The sequence below is a fragment of the Phoenix dactylifera genome, chromosome 8 (genome assembly GCF_009389715.1).
Source record: "Phoenix dactylifera cultivar Barhee BC4 chromosome 8, palm_55x_up_171113_PBpolish2nd_filt_p, whole genome shotgun sequence".
Classification (NCBI taxonomy): domain Eukaryota; kingdom Viridiplantae; phylum Streptophyta; class Magnoliopsida; order Arecales; family Arecaceae; genus Phoenix; species Phoenix dactylifera.
In genome coordinates this window covers 26,498,089-26,517,982 of record NC_052399.1, presented here as the reverse complement: position 1 = coordinate 26,517,982, position 19,894 = coordinate 26,498,089, and the positions used below count along the sequence as shown (strand labels likewise).

The window sequence follows — 19,894 nt, the reverse complement described above, 5'->3', positions numbered from 1 at the left end:
TCCATTTGTCTGTAATTTGTGGACAACAATTAAAGTGCAGCTAAATTTGAGAGAATGACCTTCCACCATTAGTAATCTATAGATCAAATAGAGAAACAAAAAATTTCAACAATCAATGAGAAAAGCTGTGGATCAGTTGATTACTGCAATCCGTTGGAAAATATGGAAGGAGCGAAATGCTTGAAATTTCTTAAAGAAAGCAAGTTCTATCTATTATATTTTGCAGAAAAACTTATCAACCTTCTTCAGCTGGAAGTATTTGTGTTCAAAGAAGTTGTTTGACGCTCATCTCAAATTTGAAAATTACCTTGCACCATTAGCACCGCACTTTGAGAGATATTGATCTATCTTTTTAGAAAAAAACTAACGCACATCAGAATACAGAGATTATATAGTTGCACATTGAAGATACAAAGATCCTTCAAATTACTTATGAGATTATTCAGCTTGTTGAATAGTTTAACAGGTCAATTTATAGACCACTATCTTTTGTAAGAGATTATTATTATTATTTTATTTTTTCTTGTAAAGTTTTTATAAATAGTTTATGTAAACTCTACTTTTTTAAAAAAAAAGAAAAAAGCCGGCTTTGCCTACCTCTTTATCAAAAAAAAAAAAAAATCTAATTCTTATTCTTTTTTAGAAAGCATGACTTAGTTAGATTATTGTTTTATTATGTTAAGCAACCTAGTTAGACAATTGTCAAGTGCGAAAAAAAGACGTACGCCCAGCGCAAAAAACGTGCTCGTGGAGACGCTTAATCACAGACCCACGACAACCAAAAAAAAAGGAAAAATCAACGGGTCCTGCGTATAGTCTATGAGTGGTTGTCAATTTCATGCTTGTATGTGCCTCAACATGATTGCCAGGTACATCCACTAGCCCACTCCATCAAATTTTCCATGAAATAGTAAAAGCTTTATATACTTAGAGTTATGTAGGTATAATACTCTACATACACGTACGTAAATATTAAATCATGATAATGGACTTTTGTTTGCCAAAAAAATATTTGGCATCTTACCTCCCTTAACATTTCAGTATTTCATCGTAGCAGCTAATTGTAAAAATGTATTTAATAATACTATACTATATCATATATTTTAAGTACACAATGTAATATTATATTAATCACTGAAAGCAATCATGAGTGGATAGCATCTGCCACACATGTCATATAGTAGAACTGTAATAGTTGGAGAAAAAAAGTTACGAGACCCAATCTTATGGACTCCATAGTGAATGTATATATAAAAAAAACATTATTGGCATGCCACATGGCATAGGGGGATTGGCACATATACTGTAACTGAAACTTAAACTAATGCTGATTTTATGAATGACATTTTATTTCTCATGTCCCATAGCACGCCCATGGTTTTCTAGATATAAATAAGCTAGGCGCCAGCTTCTGGTACTACTCTTATACATGATTTCCCTCCTACAAGAAAGAAAAGGAGAACTTTATAATAAAAAAAAATCTATTTAATTATCGACTTTGCAGTAAATTTTTTTCCTTTTTGTAAACTGATGCAAATTTAGGGTTCATAATTTCTTAATTTCTATCCTACTTAAATTGAAACACAGAACAACCCCAAAATATGTGTTTATGTGCAAGAAGAACAAATCTAATTTTTCCAGCAAAATCGATAACTAAAAATGTTTGTGTGCAAAATCCACTGAATTAGAAAGTGCCTGATAACTGTTAGGATGCCAAAATTCAAAACCATGCATTTCACGTATCCATCATATTCAAAGACACGTTTAAACAACAGATAAACCAGTCAATGAGTTGTCCAGAAAGCGCCCCCAGGAGCATCCATTTGTGCGCGGAAGCCAGTCAGCGGCGGCTCGGTGTTCGGGTGAAAGAATGACCCTCCAAAGGAGGGGCCAAAGGAGTCAGCGGACGAGAATTAGCTCGCTATTATATTGCTGGCAAAACCGAGTGAGGTGAGGTCTTAGCTTACCAACGAGGCGTGGCGGCCCTTTTCTCAGTTCTCATGTCAGAGGTGACGAAAGCAAGAACAAAGAAAGTCAATGAGAAGAGGGAGAAGAATTTAAAGTCAAAATGGTAAGGTGAAAGCGTACAATTTGGCTGAAGCTATCAGCAGCGAAAATTGCTTTCTGGAAGACTATGGCAAAGTGAAATATGAGAGATTCAATAGGAACATGCTTGCACATCAAATAAGTGGTTATAACTAGGTCACTGTTATTGCCAAAAAGTCAAACCCATTGGTGTCGATAACCATAAGCCAGTCTAGTGAAATACTCTTTTATAAAATGTGCCCGAAATCTTGGCACATAGATTGAAACCAGTCTGTTTCTTCCCTGTTATTTGATGCTTAAAGTACTTTTGTTCATGACAGTAATATTATTGACAGTATTATAATGGCCTAGAAAATTATGCACTCACTAGAGAAAGTGTCTGTCAGGAAAGAGTTGATGGTATTGGAGGTTGATATGGAGGACATATTATAGATGGGAGTATTTGTTCATGTACTCACTTTAGGTTTCACGATGGATTCATTACTTGGACAAAGGGTTGCATCACTGCTCCTAGGTTTGCTGTCTTGGTTAATGGAGCTCCCTCCAGGTGGTTTCGGTTAAACAAGGGACATGGACAGGGATACCTATTGCCACCTTTCCTTTTTATTCTATGCTCTGAAATGCTATCCAAGACTCTTAACCCGGCAACAGAAAGAGGTATGCTAAGAGGCTATAAACCTTACAGGGAATGGCTTAGGCTTCATTTGGCAGAGTTGTTGACAGTAGAACTTTCAGAAGTAGAGTTTTTTAAAGAAGAGTTTTCTAAAGTAGAGCTTTTATAAAAAAGCTATTTACTGTTTGGTAGCTACATTTTTAAAGTATTGTGAAACTTTAATATATTTTTGGTAAACAAAATAAAAAAATACTTTTGATATGACGAAATGACCATAAAGAATATTGCATAGTAGTATACAAGGGAGCATAATAAAATATAACATGTATTAATACATAAATATATGATATAGTATAATATTACTGTAATATAATATAATATTATTATAATATAGTAATATATATTGTATATTATAACATAATAATATAACATAATTTGATATTATATAATATAACGTATCAATGTATTATAATAAAATATAACATAATATTATATTTATAGTATAATACAATAGTAAAGATATAAAATATTATAATTATTATCATTAGATTACATACATATATAACTTATTTACATATCCATTTCTTATACATAAATAAAATTACTTATTCAAAAATATAATCAATAGGCAAACTTATTGTATAGATTCCATAGTGACCACTAAAAGTAATAATTTACTACAAAATTCTAAAGATGTCAATTAAATTAATATTATATACATGAACTATCAACTTTACTAAAAAAATAAAAAAAATAAAAGTTTCATAAGAACCTACACAATAAATTTATAGACATAATGATCAGTGTTGGAACTAGAATATTGAATGGACACACAAGGTCTTCATCATCCAAAAAAAAATTATAAAAATAGTTTCATAATATTCTAAAGCAAGATATGATTTTGCAAAGAAATAGCTTCTAAACTAATGGTAGAGACATAGTAAGACATAGTTTTCTTATATAGAAGCTTAGAAACTATAAAAGAATTCCTCTGATATATCTAAAGGCATCGAGGTCCATGATTAAAATTGCGGTATACCGACCATACTGTTACAAAGAAATATTCTTTCTCTGTAATACAATTGATCTCGCGGTGTACCGTGGACCGCGAGATCAATTGAGAGATAAATAGAGAGCGAGAGAGAGTGGGTGGACCGTGATGCCATAGTCCATGCTGAGAGATGGATTGTGATGCCACGGTCCATGCTGAGAGGTCGGCATTTAGACAAATGGAAAGATGGATAGAGAGGGAGAGAGTGGGTGATGGAGGACGTGGAGAAAGAGAAAAAAAAGAAGATGAAGAAAGAGCTTTGGAAGGAGAGAATAAGAGATCGATGGAAGAGAGGGATAATGACAAGACTCCATCATGGATTGTTTCGAAAAAAATAGAGAAAAGCTAAAATTTTTTTTCCTCAAACAAAAATCAAAAAGATGGATAAATAAATGGAGAAAAAGGAATACCTTGATCACTCAGAAAAAAACCTAGAAAAGAAGAAGAGTCACTAAGACGAGCTAGGTAAGCAGTAAGAAGGAGAGTTTAGAAAAGGCGAGGCAATTAAAAGGCTCTCTATCTCTAGGAAGATTATGTCCAGGATCTACTAATCTAAGCCTTGCTCCTTCTGGTTGGCCTGTATTAGCCTGTGCTTTATTACAAGGGGTCTTCCTAAATTGGATGGTCTGGGGCTTCAACTTTTGAACTTCAAATAGAAGGCCTTTATATGTAGAATTGCTTGCAATCTAGAATTGAAACCTAATTCTTTGTAGGACAAGATGATTTGTGCTAAATATAACTTCTCGGCATCTTGGTAGCCTCTTGTGGATGCTCTCTTATTAGGGGAAAAATAAGCTTGAATGCTTAATTATGTAGAACTATTTCATTTGGATGGCAGCCTCTGATGACCAGGTAAATGTCTATCATGACCTTTGAATTTCTAATGTTGCTTGAAAGGTTTGGCCTACTTTTTTCTAATATGGATGTTGATGTTGGGAATTGGAAGGCAACTGATCTCATAAGTGATGATAGAGTTTGGAAAAGAAGGAAATTATTATCTGCCTTCCTAGTTAAAATGGTGGATAATGTTTGTAAAATGCCTATGCCTAAAAGGATTTGGCCTGATCAGCTTCGTTGGGGGAAGAATAGACAGGTTAAAATAATTGCCCTTTTTTTACATAAATTTGCAAATTACATACTATCGAGAGGGTAAAAATGTTTTGGTGGAAACCATTGTGGTTCAGAATTTCTTGCAAATTTGGATTGCACAGAAGATGAGTTCTTAATGCAAACTCTCAGTCCTGTGCTTTGTACCTGGACTATGACCATGTTATGGCCACTTGCCACTTTGCAAAGTTTTGTTTGGCTGTATTAAGGTACAGTTTAGCTTAGCCCCAAGTAGAGAAAATGATTACATCTGTCATGGTAAATATCGGATGGTGTATTTGGAAGGCCAGAAATAATCGAATGTTTCAAAAGGAGGTGTAGTGAAATGAGCTATAAATTTGTATGCGGATTGCTATAAGACCCGATCCTTGGTTTTCTTTGACATATAGTCAAGGGGTTGGAGTAACCTTGGCCTTGTATGCCCCTCGTCATAATTGGATAGTATTAGAGTGACCTATTTACCCTCTCCCCTTGCTATGTCGAAGGTTAACTTTGATGGTTCTATCAATGATAATACTGCAAGTGTGAGTATAGTTATTAGGGATCGCTTTGGCCGGTTGATCTATGCTGTCGGAAAGACCTTTCCATTGCATATTTCTAATTCAAAGCTTTCTGGGTCTGGGTTTGGTTTGAAGGTGACTCGGCTACTGTTATTACTTGGATTAATGGTTCTGCCAATAGGCCTAGTTCTAATCCACTGTTGAGAGTGATTATGCAGATGAGGGCAGCTCTACAGGCATTTAGGGCCACTCACACTTTTAGGGAAGGTAATCAAGTGACAGATTGGTTGGTTTCGTACTGCAGATTGGCTGATGGATGAATTCCATTTCCTCTGGATCTTCTTTCGCTATTCTTTTTTGATTCCATGTTTTGGCTATTCAACCAGCCAATCTTCGGTTACTATATTACATAAGAAGAAGAAATTTACAATAGAAAAATGTCAGGGGCCTAGTCTTAGTGCCAACGAAAAACTTTGTATATTGGTTGCCACCTGGCACGATTATGATTTACACAGCGACCATTCATGAATCCAAAAGACCCCAAAGGATCCCATGAAATGCATCACTTCTCTCGTATCATGCAATAGATCGGCTACTAGCTGAGTGGATTTGTTGCCTTTCTTTATTTACAACCGGAGTTGGGCCTACAACATTTCTCTTCCAACAAACAAGTATCAAAGGAAAACTTCACCTAAAATGTAAATTTGTGGATAGAGGACCAAAGTGGGTATTTGGTTCTATAATATTGGTTGTGCATTACAAAGATCTTGAGTACTTATATGGGACCAAAAAATCTAAAATAGACCTTATGACTTTTTATGTGAGGTCTTATATTGTGACGAATGGTATTAGCACAGTTCTAGTCCATGGTCCATCTATACTAAGGAATATTGTAGCACGGACCCTTTCAAGATTGACCACAAGGCAATTATCATGTTTGTGAACGGATATTATTGAATATGAACCTTTTGCCTAATGAAGATCCCATGACTAAAATGGAAGGAGTGTATGACAGATGCATAGTGTGTGTTTAGTTCCATATTAGCTGCACTCTTAGAAAATTTTAGAAATTCGTACATGACAAAAGAATTCAACTAGCCTTTTTAAGTGAGATTTTGGATCATTACGAGAAAATATTTCGCTAAAATGATTATAGGGTGGGTTTTGGACCTTTGACCACTTATGTGAAAAACAAGCCTCATATTATTAAGATGTGTGACTTTTTGTTTTTGTTTTTTTTAGTTACACCATTTTGATCCATTTCTTAGTCAACTGTGCATGTCAGCCTTCCTTTTTGGGGACAAAAATCTAAATTAAGTGGTGAAAGTTGTGCATTGACTAGCCTATGTTATGATTTCATGATCTAACCATAAACATTAGAGTATCCTTTTTTGAAAAGAAATTTTAGCATATCTTGTTAGCTAATTTATTGATCTGAAAGCTTAAGGTAATAAAGAAAGGGTCTGTATTGAACTCAAATCTGACTAGGCTATATGCTTTGTGATATTGAAATCATTTAGAAAAATTTTACATCATGTTTTGTAATAATATTAGTGCTCTATACATGATTGTCAATCTAGTTTTTCATACTTGATTAGACGTATTGAGTATTTTGTGCACAACAAGATCATGTTGGCTTCCTTTATTACTTGAGTTTTCACCATATGACATTAGCATACTTATCTTTTCACCAAGCCACTTTCTCATGCCGCTTCTTATGATATTTGCATAAACTTGGATTTAGGTGCCACTCCCTTGGCATCCTCTTCAAAAATTTAAGGTCTAAAATCAATAAGTGATCGTGCTCTTAGATATAAAACTTATTGGTTCTCATAGATCTTCATCTTACTAACCCTTTTCGTTTAATGAGCCCTAGATCAGTCCATATTTACTTCGCCTCACTTTCAATTGATCAATTGTGCATCTAATTAAGCCCAATTTTGCTCACTTGCATTAATTGATCCATCTTCCCTAATTTCGAACCCTAATTCCCCCATTTTGATTCCCCTCTCGAGTCATTCTAAACGACGTTTAAATACTATATCACCAATTCCATCTCCAGTTTAGTTGAACAATATTACCACTAATTGCATCAATTTACTTGAACCAACTAACTCGAGTTCACCTGATCCAACCTAGTTCATTGATTTGATCCAACTTTCTCCAAATTACCCACCAATTCTAATTCTAGATCCAATTAGACTTCCTCATGCCTAATTTGATCAAATTTATACATACAAGTTGATTGGATTCGACTTGGTACAATTTTGAGTGTAAATTTAAGAAGTTATGCTTAAAATTAAAATGTAACCACCACATATATCATAGGTGTCCAAGTTAAAATTTTACAATTTTTGGATATCTTTATTCTCATTAACTATCCTTGTAAAAATATGTAAAAAGCCACATGCAAATCACTAAAATAGAAAAGCTTGGGTTAAAAATATTAAATATATCTTTTTGAGATTTAACTTTTCCTCCCAAGGTCAAAGAGAGGGAAAAGGAGAGAGAGTAACCACTATCCATGAGATTTCAGAGAAAGCATCCAAGCCATCACATCAAGTCTTTGATCCATAGCTTTCTCTTCAAATTAATGATTGGATGCCACTTGGCATCGTCTCAACCTTTCTCTAGTTGAAAAAGTTTTGAGTTTGGCTATTAAACTATTCCTACTCCATCTATACATGGCCCCTTGGAGGAAAGAATTGGATCCTCATTGTTTGATCCCTTCAAACTCCCATAACTTTTTCTTTTAGCTTTAGCATACGTTCCCTTAGTTTTAGCTCTCTCCCTCTCCTTTCTCTTCTTCTTTGTTCCCACTTCTCTTAAGACCCTAGAACTCTCCAACCAAATGAGTAAGATCTAAGGTTGCATAAAGCAAGGAAGAGTTCGAGATAAGAAAGTTCCTCTAAGAAGGAAGCATGCGGCAACACTACCAAAGAAGCTCTTTGGGCCTCTTGATTTATTTTCTAGTTCACATCATGTATCATATTACTATGCCAATGAAAATTCTTACTCCTTGATGATGAATCGGCTTGTCTTCATTTTCTTTGACTTATTGTAAGTTAATTGTTGTATATTTATTTGAGCACCGAGATAGGTGGACAGGATCTATGACCTCTTGATCTAAATCCTTAAAAGGCCTTCAACATTACTAAAGTCTTAATTTCTAGCATCCTAGGATGTATAGAGGGATGGAACTTACAATATTTAGAATGCGACCATGTTGCACCTACCTCATAAGGACATGGTATGTGCATCTTAGGCCCATCCCACGTAAAGAAGTAAGGACCTAGGATTTTGTACTAAAGGCTAGTGGAGGTGCTTTGACCTTCAAGTTTTCTCGATAATACTCAAGCTTTACTCAAGGCTCATGTTCAATGTTGGTTTTATCCAATCTTCTCTTCTGGTTTTTTAATTTTTAGCCTTAAAGAATTGATGAAAACTCTAAACCCTCCTTGGCCTCCTATTATGACCCTCTCTTTAGAGAATATCATATTTATAATTTTAGCTCAAAAAATCCCAACCTAACCCTAGGTTGGTTTGTGTTAGGGTTGACCTTCAAGCCAACACAAATCCAACCCTAATCCATTTTGAATCCAACCTTGTCTGACCCAACTTGATATATAAATTAATAAATAATTCATATATATTCATATACTCATATGTATAGTTATCTCTTTAGGCTTATTATATTGTTTAAGTGTATTATTAAAATTGATGAATGATTGAGGTCTCAATCCAATAACTATTATTCTAACAAAGAAACTAACCATTTTTCCCTTTTTTCATCACAATCTAACCCAATTAATGTAGCCCAATCTGATATGATCCAACTAATCTGGCACAATCCAAATTGAGCTTAGAGAAACTCCAATATAGATTGGGCTTGGTTAGGCCAGGTTTTGGAGATATAGAAGTTGCGTTGGGTTAACCCAACCCATCCAAATTATGGCTTGTATTCCTAGGTTGCTACATTGACCACTAGTACCACATCCAATCCCCTAACAACACCCTGATCCTCTCCACCTATGGCTCATTGATTTGCCATTAGTTAGGTGAAAAATTGTTCTAGATATGGATGGTGCATAACATAAAGTTTGGCATTTGCTAGCCAAAGGAAGAAGAGGTTAGATATGACGAAGGCAGCTGCAAAGACAAGGGCGAGGTGGGTGGATGAGGAAAACAAATAGTAAAAGCAATAGGGTATAGAAGAGGAGGCAACAATGTGGTAGATGGAGATTAGAAGGCAAGGATTAATGATAATCAGGTGGTTAGGAGAGGAACTCTGATGGGCGGCATTTAGGCAGTAAAATGAGAAGCACATCTAATTAGGAGAGAGGAGATGGGTACACGAGGGGTTGTGGCTCCTAAGAAATAGACTAATATCTTCTTTCACACCATTAATTAAAATCTTGGAATCAAGATCTTAAAGCAACTTATGGAAGTGAAATAGGTGCAGCAAAAAACTTATGCTTTTATTGTGTAAAGGACGTAAACCACACCCATACTATTATTATCCTTTCAGATATCATCAATTTTCACTTATTTATAAATAATTGATCATAAAACTGAAAATAATCGCTCTATTCTCAAATTTCACTCTAGCTTCATTTCTATTTCTAATTTTACTAAAATTATATTCTATGTATTCTACTATGGTCCTACTAAATGTATGAAATGTAACTTTAGTAAAATTAAAGATAGAGATTGAAGGTAGAGTAAAAATTGAAGATTATGAAATTTTTAAAAATGATCATTTTTGGTATTTAGGATTAAGGATATATAAGAATGATCGGTTACTTAGGCCATCCACCACACAACCTCCAATTAGGTGGGACCAAAATCTCACCAAATTGCTCCCCACCTCCTAAAACCCGACATAAGAAGATAACTTCTTGTAGAGAGACGACGTCCCATTAAACCCAGTAGCATAGCTAGAGCTGCCTCTATGGTTCGTGACTATTAGGCTTGGCTTCTTGCCGCCGGTATTTTTCCTTCAATGGTACAGATAGTCCCATTTTAGAGCTACGTGGTGCATGGGAAGGCATTTGTGCAGTCCAAGCTTTGCAAGCAAATTCTACGTGGCCGAGAGGGAGGCTCTCAAAGTCGTGGTCTCCTATATTACAAAGTGCAAGTAGACTTTGTTAGCTCATGCATGAGAAACATATCGGACCTAGTTGGCAGCCTCACTGAGTTCCATTGTTCTTATGTTCGTTGTGGAGCAATTGAAGTGCAAAAGGTGCTTGGGCCAGCTACATGATGTCCCTAGCCACATTTCTGAATTAATAATAATTTTTCATAATTTGAAATAGTTCCAGCTATAGCTGATGCATTCAGGAGCACTTTTGTTCATTTGTTATATGGGGTTCCCTCCTTGATGAACACTCCCCCGAGCCCTAGAGAGAGAGAGAGAGAGAGAGAGTTCCATGGAAACTCAAAAATCTTTATTCGAAGCTCCTATGCACACCCATCAGTATTAAAACATGCAATGAGTCAAATTAAGGGGAAAGAATAAGAATTGCAAGGTGCTTTTGAAGGAAGTCTATAATAATATTATCAATAGTGAAATTGATCATCCAATGGCTGATTTTGATTGGATTTGGAAATCTCCTACTAACACTAGAATTTGCTGGTGGAAATTGTCTTGGCGACGACTCCCATATAAGTTAACTATATATAATCATGGTTTGTTACATCCCAATAAGTGTTTTTGTGATCTATGTGAGGATCAAATTGAAGATATTGATCACGCTATTCTATTGATGATCTATTGCACATGGTATACAATAGAGCGATTGGTGATAATGACCAAGCTGTATTACTTCATGCCGGTTGGTTAAAATGGCCCTGTAGAAATGAACAAGTATTTCAAGGCAAATTGACTACTAAAGAGGATTTATGTGACTACTAAAGAGCCTTTCATCTAGCAAGAGAACTTCTTCAAGCCCTGAACAAGGATTCCATTAGTGCAACAGCAAGGCTATGGGGAACCACTGGTTCTTTGGACCCTCCTCATTCTTCTCTCATTATAATTTACTGGTCAACCCCTCTCGTTAGAGTATCGATGTGGTTAGCTTTGCTGGGTCTGCAAAAGATCAACCTGCAGGTGCTGGTTTTTTTATCAGAGATCACAATGGAAAACTAATGCTTGATCATTTTGCCAGCCCTTAGTTATTGAAGCTGAACTACGAGCGGCGGGGAAGGTATTTGCGTAGCTTTATTGCCACTCAATTTTGGGTAGCAGGTGACTCTCTTATAGTAGTGCAATGGATTTGCTGCTCCTTTAATCCTGGTCCTCTTCATCTATCTCTACTCAAAGATATATGAAAAATTAAAGAAGTTGTTCAAATACTTAAGGCTTCTCATATATTCGATAAAGGCTATCAACATATAGATTGGCTTGCTAATAAAGAAATTTCAGGAGACGTAGATTACATGGAAGACTTTAATTCTAATTCAGCTCAAAATATTACTTCAGGCTAAAGACTTATAGGTGCAGCATCTTGAGAGTTTAGCGTTCCACTTTTCCATGAGGCCCTTGGAAGAAACTCAGCGACATGTTTGACGATATGTCAGCCACGCGGCATCTGCAAATTGTCAGACACGGGGGCGCAGCCACGTGTTGTGACAGCTCGTCAAGTCAACAGACATTCCCCTATTCCGAATTCCGACAGACCGCCACGCCGGTAAAAGCTCATTTTGAGACCCAAAAATAGGGAGTAGGTGGGAAACGCGCTTTTGCCAGCGGAAGCTCAGAGCCGGGAGCCGGAGGGAGGTGAGAAATCATGAGGCCCATCCATCTCTCCGCCTCGATCGCCGTTGTTTCCCCTTCTCTCCCATCCTCCATCCACCAAAAGAGACCGCCATTGAAGCCATCTTTTCCTTCCTCCTCCTCTCGCCCCCCCTTCCCCATGCCTTCACAATGGGGAAGGTTAGGAGCCCTTCTCCTCTCCCTCTGCTCCTCCTCCTCTTTCTCTCCCTCCTCCCTTCTCCCTCTCTCTGCGATGACAGTGCAGCCATGCAGGACATCGCCAAGAGCCTTATCGTCCCTCAATGGAAGCTCGCCAACGGCGACCCATGCAGCTGGCCCGGGGTCTCCTGCCAAGGCGGGAGCGTCGTCGAAATTAACCTCAGGAACAAGGGTGTCTCCGGCGAGCTGTCCGCCTCCATCTCCAATCTATCCTCCCTCAAATCCCTCCAGCTCCAGAAAAACCAGATTAAAGGTGATCTCCCCTCCCTCGCCAATCTCGCCAGCCTCCAGAGTGTGTACATCGACAGCAATGCCTTCTCCACCATGCCTGCCGATTTCTTCTCCGGCCTCACAAGCCTTCAGACCATGACTCTCGACAAGAACCCGTTCAAACCGTGGTCCATACCAGATGATGTATCCAAGTGCGAGAATCTCGTGGTATTCTCCGCCTCCGACGCCGGGGTCACCGGCAATATCCCGGATTTCTTCGGCAAAATGCCCAAATTGCAGTCGCTGACACTTTCTTACAACACCATGAAAGGCGAGCTCCCGGCATCCTTCAAGGGATCCAATATTCAGTCGCTTGTACTCAACAATCAACAGGCCGGCTCCCAGCTTACCGGGCGGATCGACGTGATCGCACGGATGACCCAGCTGTCAGTGGTATGGCTGCAATCAAATGGCTTCACAGGGCCCATCCCGGATCTCTCGGACCTCGCCTCCTTGACTGACTTCAGGGCCCGGGACAATTTCCTCACCGGAGTTGTCCCGCCGTCGCTGATATCGTCCGCCACCCTCAAGAACGTCACGCTGTCGAACAACAAGCTCCAGGGCCCCATGCCTAAGTTTGCCGATGGCGTGACCGTCGACATTGACAAGGGCAACCAATTCTGTGTCGAGAATCCGGCGGAGCAGTGCGACCCGAGAGTGACGTCGCTGCTGGAAGTCGCGGCAGGCTTCGAGTACCCGATGGACCTCACAGAATCCTGGCAGGGGAACGATCCCTGTAAGAATTGGCAAGGTGTGACCTGTGGTGGCCAGGACATCGTGGTCCTTAATTTTGCGAACCGGCGTTACAGTGGGATCATCTCTCCCGCCATTGGTAACTTTGCCTCATTGCAGAAGCTGATACTGAGCAACAACAGCCTCTCGGGCCGAATACCAGATAGCTTGACGAAGTTGCAGAAGCTGACGCTTGTTGATGTTACCAACAACGACCTCTCAGGAAAAGTACCGGAATTCCGTCAGACTGTGGAGGTGAGGAAAGAAGGCAACCCGAATATCGGCAAAGAAGTGGATCCTTCCGGAGGAGATTCTGGTTCAAATGGGTCTTCATCAAAGTTTCAAGCCGCTACAGCTGCAGGAATAGTTATAGGTGTTTTGGTTGGTATGGGGTGCTTGGCGGCTGCATTGATCTGCTATATTCACAGAAGGAAGCGCAAGAAATTTGGTCGGGTTGCTACACAAACCCCTGCAAATGGGCCAGAATTGGTGAAGATAGGAGTGATGGGTATGAATTTGAATGATGGAAGCTGGAATGGACGGTACACTCAAAACAACATGGGGAGTACGACCGACACGCAAGGCATGTGCATGTCGATCCATGCCATCCGTAGTGCCACGAACAATTTTAGCGAGGACAACATTATAGGGAGGGGTGGATTCGGAGTCGTCTACAAAGGGCAGCTTAACGGGACGATGATTGCAGTGAAGAGGAGCAGGGTTGGCTTGATAGGTGAGAAAGGGAATGAAGAGTTCAGAGCAGAGATTGATGTGTTGCAAAGAGTAAGGCACAGGCACTTGGTGGCCCTCCTAGGTTATTGCGACGATGAGGATGAGCAGCTGTTGGTCTATGAATATATGCCAGGGGGGACTTTGGAGCAGCACTTGTTTGAATGCAGTGAGAATGGGTTTTCTCCTCTTACTTGGCAGCAGAGGCTTGCAGTAGCTCTGGATGTGGCTCGAGGGGTTCAATACCTGCACAGCTTGGCCCAGGAGAGTTTCATCCACAGGGACCTGAAGCCCTTGAATATATTGTTGGACAATGACAAGCGGGCTAAGGTTTCAGATTTCGGATTGGTCAAGCTTGCACTAGATAAGCAGAAGTCTATGATGACACGACTGGCGGGGACGTTCGGATATCTTGCACCTGAATATGCGAGTAAGTATTTTTGTTTTTGCATCCTGATTTAGTGATTCAATAAGATAGTTTATATTGGTTCTATTTGTTCTAGAAAAAAATTGCTGGTTTGTTGTGCTTTGTTGTTTCCTGTAGACTGAATTAAATTCAAATACATATAAAGGTTGCTTCTTGAGTAATAGGACATGCATACATCCACATCTCCATAAATACATTCTTATCTAACAACTATATTTTGTACACTATCAATGGAAATTCAAATGTAGATATGAGTGCTAACGATACATGTTTGACATAGTATGTTATTACACTCTGTTAGCTAGAAATTTTCAACTGCTAGCTTGTTTATTAGATGAAAAAACCTGCTTTGGAACTTTAAGCGATAACATTATAGTATTGACCAAGACAATATTGAGCTTTGTGACCTTTACATTGGCAGCTGCATAATATATCCATTGAGGGGTGATATATCATATTACATAAATTTGGTGTCTGAATATGATGGGAGCTTTTCACATGTCGTTGTATATCTATTCATTGAATTTGACAACAATTAGCATTCCATGTGTCATAGCAGCCATATTTGTTGTACAGAACTTGTTTGTTGGTGTGTTGTCAAACTACCACCTTTTCACATTCTTGTTCATCAATTGCATTAGCTACGCCAGTTTGAAATCTCATACCTCTACTTGGAGGTGGGATAGTGTTTAGATGTATGAGTTCCTTATCTAAGTTAAAATATAATTTATGAATTTCATGACGATTGTTATCATCGGAGATGTCAGTTTGGGTAGGTAAAAGGTGGGCATGGAGGTTTTGAGGTACAGTTTTTACATGACATATTAAGATGCTATATGGCAAATGGTGGTATATGAAGGGTCGATATGAGGGTTTAGAGGTAGGATACTCAAGCAATCTAAACCTCAGGATCCTTTGAAGAACCCGATCTTTTTCTGGATCATTGTGGAGGCAGACTCCAACTTTTGACCTTGAAGAGGTGAATGGTGAAGGTTTGTAGCAATTGCTGCCTCTGTGATTTAAAGGCCGAATTCTGTTTGATCTTGAGCTTTGGAATTTAATGATTTTGTATAATTAGGTAACTTACTCCATCTTCACATCATCTTCCCATCAGTTTATTTGTTAATGAATCTAGGTGAATCCTTTTAATAATGGGTTTGGCTGTTATGTGTAATAAAACCTTTCAATTTTCAGCTACCACTAAAGAAGAGGAAGTTTGTTGAATCAAAGTTTGAGCTTACTAACACAGGGCAGATAACCCTCATATATTGCTGCGTGCTCCAATGTTACAGCCTAGTTGTGCCCTAATATAGGAGAAATTATATCCTACACGGCGTGCACCATGTGGCCGTGCACGTGCCAATCGCAGCCGCTCGTTCATGTAGCGGTGCACCGAGATGAGCGCTTGATGAATGGGGAATGCAGGAATGAGTAGCTGTGATTGGCGTCATGCACAGCCACGTGTTGCACACCATGTAGGATATAATTTCTCCTAATATGGATACATTTCCAGAGCATGTGATCTCTTGTATTTTTTGACAATAATAAAGAAGATGATGTGTTAATGTTTTATAACAAAACTTTTCATGGATGTTTTTCTATGACAGTTAGTATAATGCATCACTCTTTTCAAGTTAAAAGTTCTAAGAATAAGTTCAGATCACACTCCTGGTTTTGTTTGTAGTTATGAGATCGCATAAATGACCTGCCACTACTTACTTTTGTTCTGACAACATTATCGTATCTCCAAACTTGTATAATTCTTTAATATGTATAGACTATAGACTATATCTATTGGTCGAAGAGGGTTCTTCAACTCTTAAACTTGAGCTACTATCCAACTCAAACAAATCAAAAGTTATTATAATACCACATTTAAAAAAAAAATGCAGCTCTTGTTGTCTATATGCTTTGTCCTTACGTTTGTAAAGGTGGATTAGGTCTGGCCTACCAGTAAACGTGGACTTTGTTAGTGATCTTCCTGGACTAAAAATTGCTTGACATAGCTTAGTAAACAGTGCTCTTTCCGGAATCCTTTGTGAACCATGAATATGAGATTGCAAATGTTACAATATAATTTTTCTGTACATAACTTTTTTCTACCTTTTGTAATTCTTGACCCTCATAGGTAATATACTGAAGGTTATATGATGTGATGCTCATCATATGCCCTTCTTGTGGGCCGTCAAGCTATGTCTTATTTGGTTCATATTTGTCCTCCAATTGTTTGTCTTGTAAGTAATCCCATAACTTCTTTCCTTGAGTTAGAATTACAACATCAAGCAACAAAGGGACCTGGAAAAACTTCTAAAAGAATTGGTAATGGAATGCAACCAAAGACATTTTGATAAATAGTAGCATCATTATAGACTAATTAACAATATGTTTCTCTCAATCTGAAGGAAGATAATTATATTATGTGTCTTCTCAACCTTTGTATTTTCTTGTCGTAAGATCTTGCAAAACAATTCATACTCTATCCATTATTTTTTGGATATCAAATTTCAGCAAGAATAAATCACACCTATATGCTTTTTTACTTTTTTGTACGTTGGTGGTTGTTTAAGTATCGATTTCATTAGGTTTGTATATTCCTCTTCATAGTACAGTGCAATGGTATAGCGTTGGTTTGACAAAAAAGGGAAAAAAAGAAAAAACGATACTGTATCACTACCTCATCAATATATCCCATCTAACAAAATCTTGACCTTCTTCATTGGAACTTTTGAAGTTGTCTGGTTGTAAGAATTAAAATGGAGCTTGAGTCTCTTGTGTATTATGGTGTTGGTTTTCTTGGCCATTCAATGAAAGGAATAACTTGCCGTTCACGAACTTTTGTATGAGTGGTTGCATGGATTTTGGAATCTGAAAGGATTAATAAGAAGCTACATTGGGTATTTGATCTTTGAAGGGATCTTGACATAAATATAGCAAAAGGAATTGATGGGATATCTCACTTTGCATTGGCACAAAGTACATAAGAATTTAACAAGAGGAAGACAAAACAACAATAACATGTGAAGTAGGTTCCCTTCATTTCACATAACCTATATATGAAATCTACCGCGATAATATTTACGATCAAATATTTATGTATCTCAATAAATTAAGGGATGACCTTCACCCCCCCGCCCCAAGGTAGGATCACTTGAACCTTAAGATGATGAAAATTAATATTTATTTCTTTCTTTATATCATTAATATGATAAATCTATTCCAACCATCCATGTTTCTTCTCTTCTTCATCATTTATTTACATATTTTCTATCAAGCAAGCCAAACAAGGTAATTCCAACTTAAAGAACATACTTGTTTCTTGTTCTTCTGTTGTAGTTTGAAGGCATTATAATTTGACCAGGTAGGCATATTTGGGAAGAATGTACTAAAAGTTCATTGTTCCAACTTCCAAAAACCTGAAAATTGTACGTTAGTAATGCAAGGATGGTGCCCCAAACTCAACTTATCACCCTGAAAGAATAGGCTAGAACCGAACTTCAGAATACTTTACAATTAATAACTCAGTATCAGGCATAACTATATATCCTTCAACATATCTAAAACTTCTAACTCCTGTATTAATTATACTTGAACTTGATTCAAACACTAATATAGTTGCTCTGGCTAGCTAGTCAATGCAGTTTTGAGTCCCTTCAATGCAAAACTTTGGTCAGTCAATTTATATTACAATATCTTTTGCATGGGATTTGACCATGATCTAAAATTGTTCCTTATAAACTACAATTCATGCACATGTAGCAGACTTTACATATTTATGACTGTGATTACATGATTTGAAGAGAGACCATTCTAATCTAATAGGTATAGTTAGGCTCCATTTTGTGGTCCAGTGACACTAAAAGCTACTATGTGCATTATTACCATTTTTATTCATTTGCTGATTACATGTCATAAGTAATATCATGATGGGTTTACATTTTGGTTTTCTTGCAGTTACTGGAAAAGTGACAACCAAGATTGATGTATATGCATTTGGAGTTATATTGATGGAACTAATTACTGGAGAGAGGGTGCTCGATGATACCCGCCCGGATGAAGATACCAATCTGGTTTATGTCTTCCGCAGAAATATCCTTGACAAGGAAAACTTTCTTAAGTCGTCTCCAGATCCTAATCTTCATCTTGATGAAGAAGATCTCATAAGCTTATGGGAAGTAGCAGAACTTGCACGCTACTGTACAGCCCGCGAGCCTTCTCAGAGGCCTGACATGAGCCATGCTGTAAATAAGCTAGCTCCCCTCGTGGAAAAGTGGAAACCCACTAGCTGCGACGATGACAGTGATGGTGATCCAGAAATGTCTCTCAGAGGCAGACTTGAGGGATGGCAAAATGGTGAAAGCAGATTTACTGAATGGTACAATGAAGATCCCAGCATTAGATACGTTTAGAAGCATTGTAAGGGCATCTTCAGCAATGTTCTGCTGAAGGCTCTACTATTGCTGTATGATTGTTTATATTGTTACACACTCGTTCTAACTGGGAATGGATGTTGTTGGGGGAGAGCAAATCTCTTTTGCTCATTTTTTTTTCACTTTCTCCCTTTATCATTTTGCTCTAGCATCAAGAGCTTGTTTCCTTTACACCTAGTAAATGAAATGGGTGGATCCTAATTCCAATAATAAAATTAATGGCCATTAAACAGTTCAATCCTGTATTTGATATTTGTAAGACCAGGCCTGAAATGGCCATATTGGACTGAAGTTGGCAGGCCAACCGACTTCAGTCCAATTTGAATAGAAGGAAGCAAAAAGCAGAACAAAAGATCGTGATCGCGATCCTCTGCTCCAACTTCTTCAGACATGAGGGGACGGTTGAGCATGGAGACGTGTCCAAAAGGCCTCCGAAGGCCATCGGCCTTTCAGTCGGCCTCATTCGCTTGGGATCCTGAGTGATACACCATATAAACCCCCTCATTCCTCTGATCCTGAGAATGTTGGTAGATTAATGCGGACTGTTGGCTGGTGTGTGGCATTGTTACAACCTAATTTGAGTCCTACTTAGATCTTAGGAGTGGGGTACACAAGCACAAATGGCTCATACCATAGAGCAGTGCGGTAGTCAACCATGGTTGTTCGGTCTATGAACCTTCCTTTTATGACCATGGTGGACTTTAATTATATTTTAAATGCTGAGGATAAGAAAGGTGGTCATACTTTTTCAGGATGGATAGGGATATTAGGGAATTTTGTGCATTTCTGCAAATGACAGGCCTGATTGATTTGGGCTTCCAAGGAACCCTTATACATGGTGCAATAACCAACCAGAACTAACCTGTGTATGGGAATAATTAGACCAAACCTTTACTTCAGATCAGTGGATACAGTTATTCCCTAAATCAAAGGTATGTCATCTAGCCCGATTTGCATCTGGCCACCATCCCATACTAGTTCCAATCGTAGCTTGCCGATCAAGAGGCCCCTTGCCCTTT

At 38.1% G+C, this 19,894-nt stretch overlaps 1 protein-coding gene across 1 annotated transcript; it reads left to right on the top strand.

The window, feature by feature from the left end:
- The first annotated feature begins 12,041 nt into the window (after positions 1–12,041).
- LOC103723354 (receptor protein kinase TMK1-like) lies at positions 12,042–19,113 on the top strand. Its single transcript, XM_008814248.4, has 2 exons — positions 12,042–14,451; positions 18,400–19,113. Exons 1-2 carry the CDS (start codon positions 12,243–12,245, stop codon positions 18,852–18,854), a joined length of 2,664 nt encoding a protein of 887 aa, XP_008812470.2. The 5' UTR covers positions 12,042–12,242; the 3' UTR covers positions 18,855–19,113.
- The last annotated feature ends 781 nt before the right edge of the window (positions 19,114–19,894 follow it).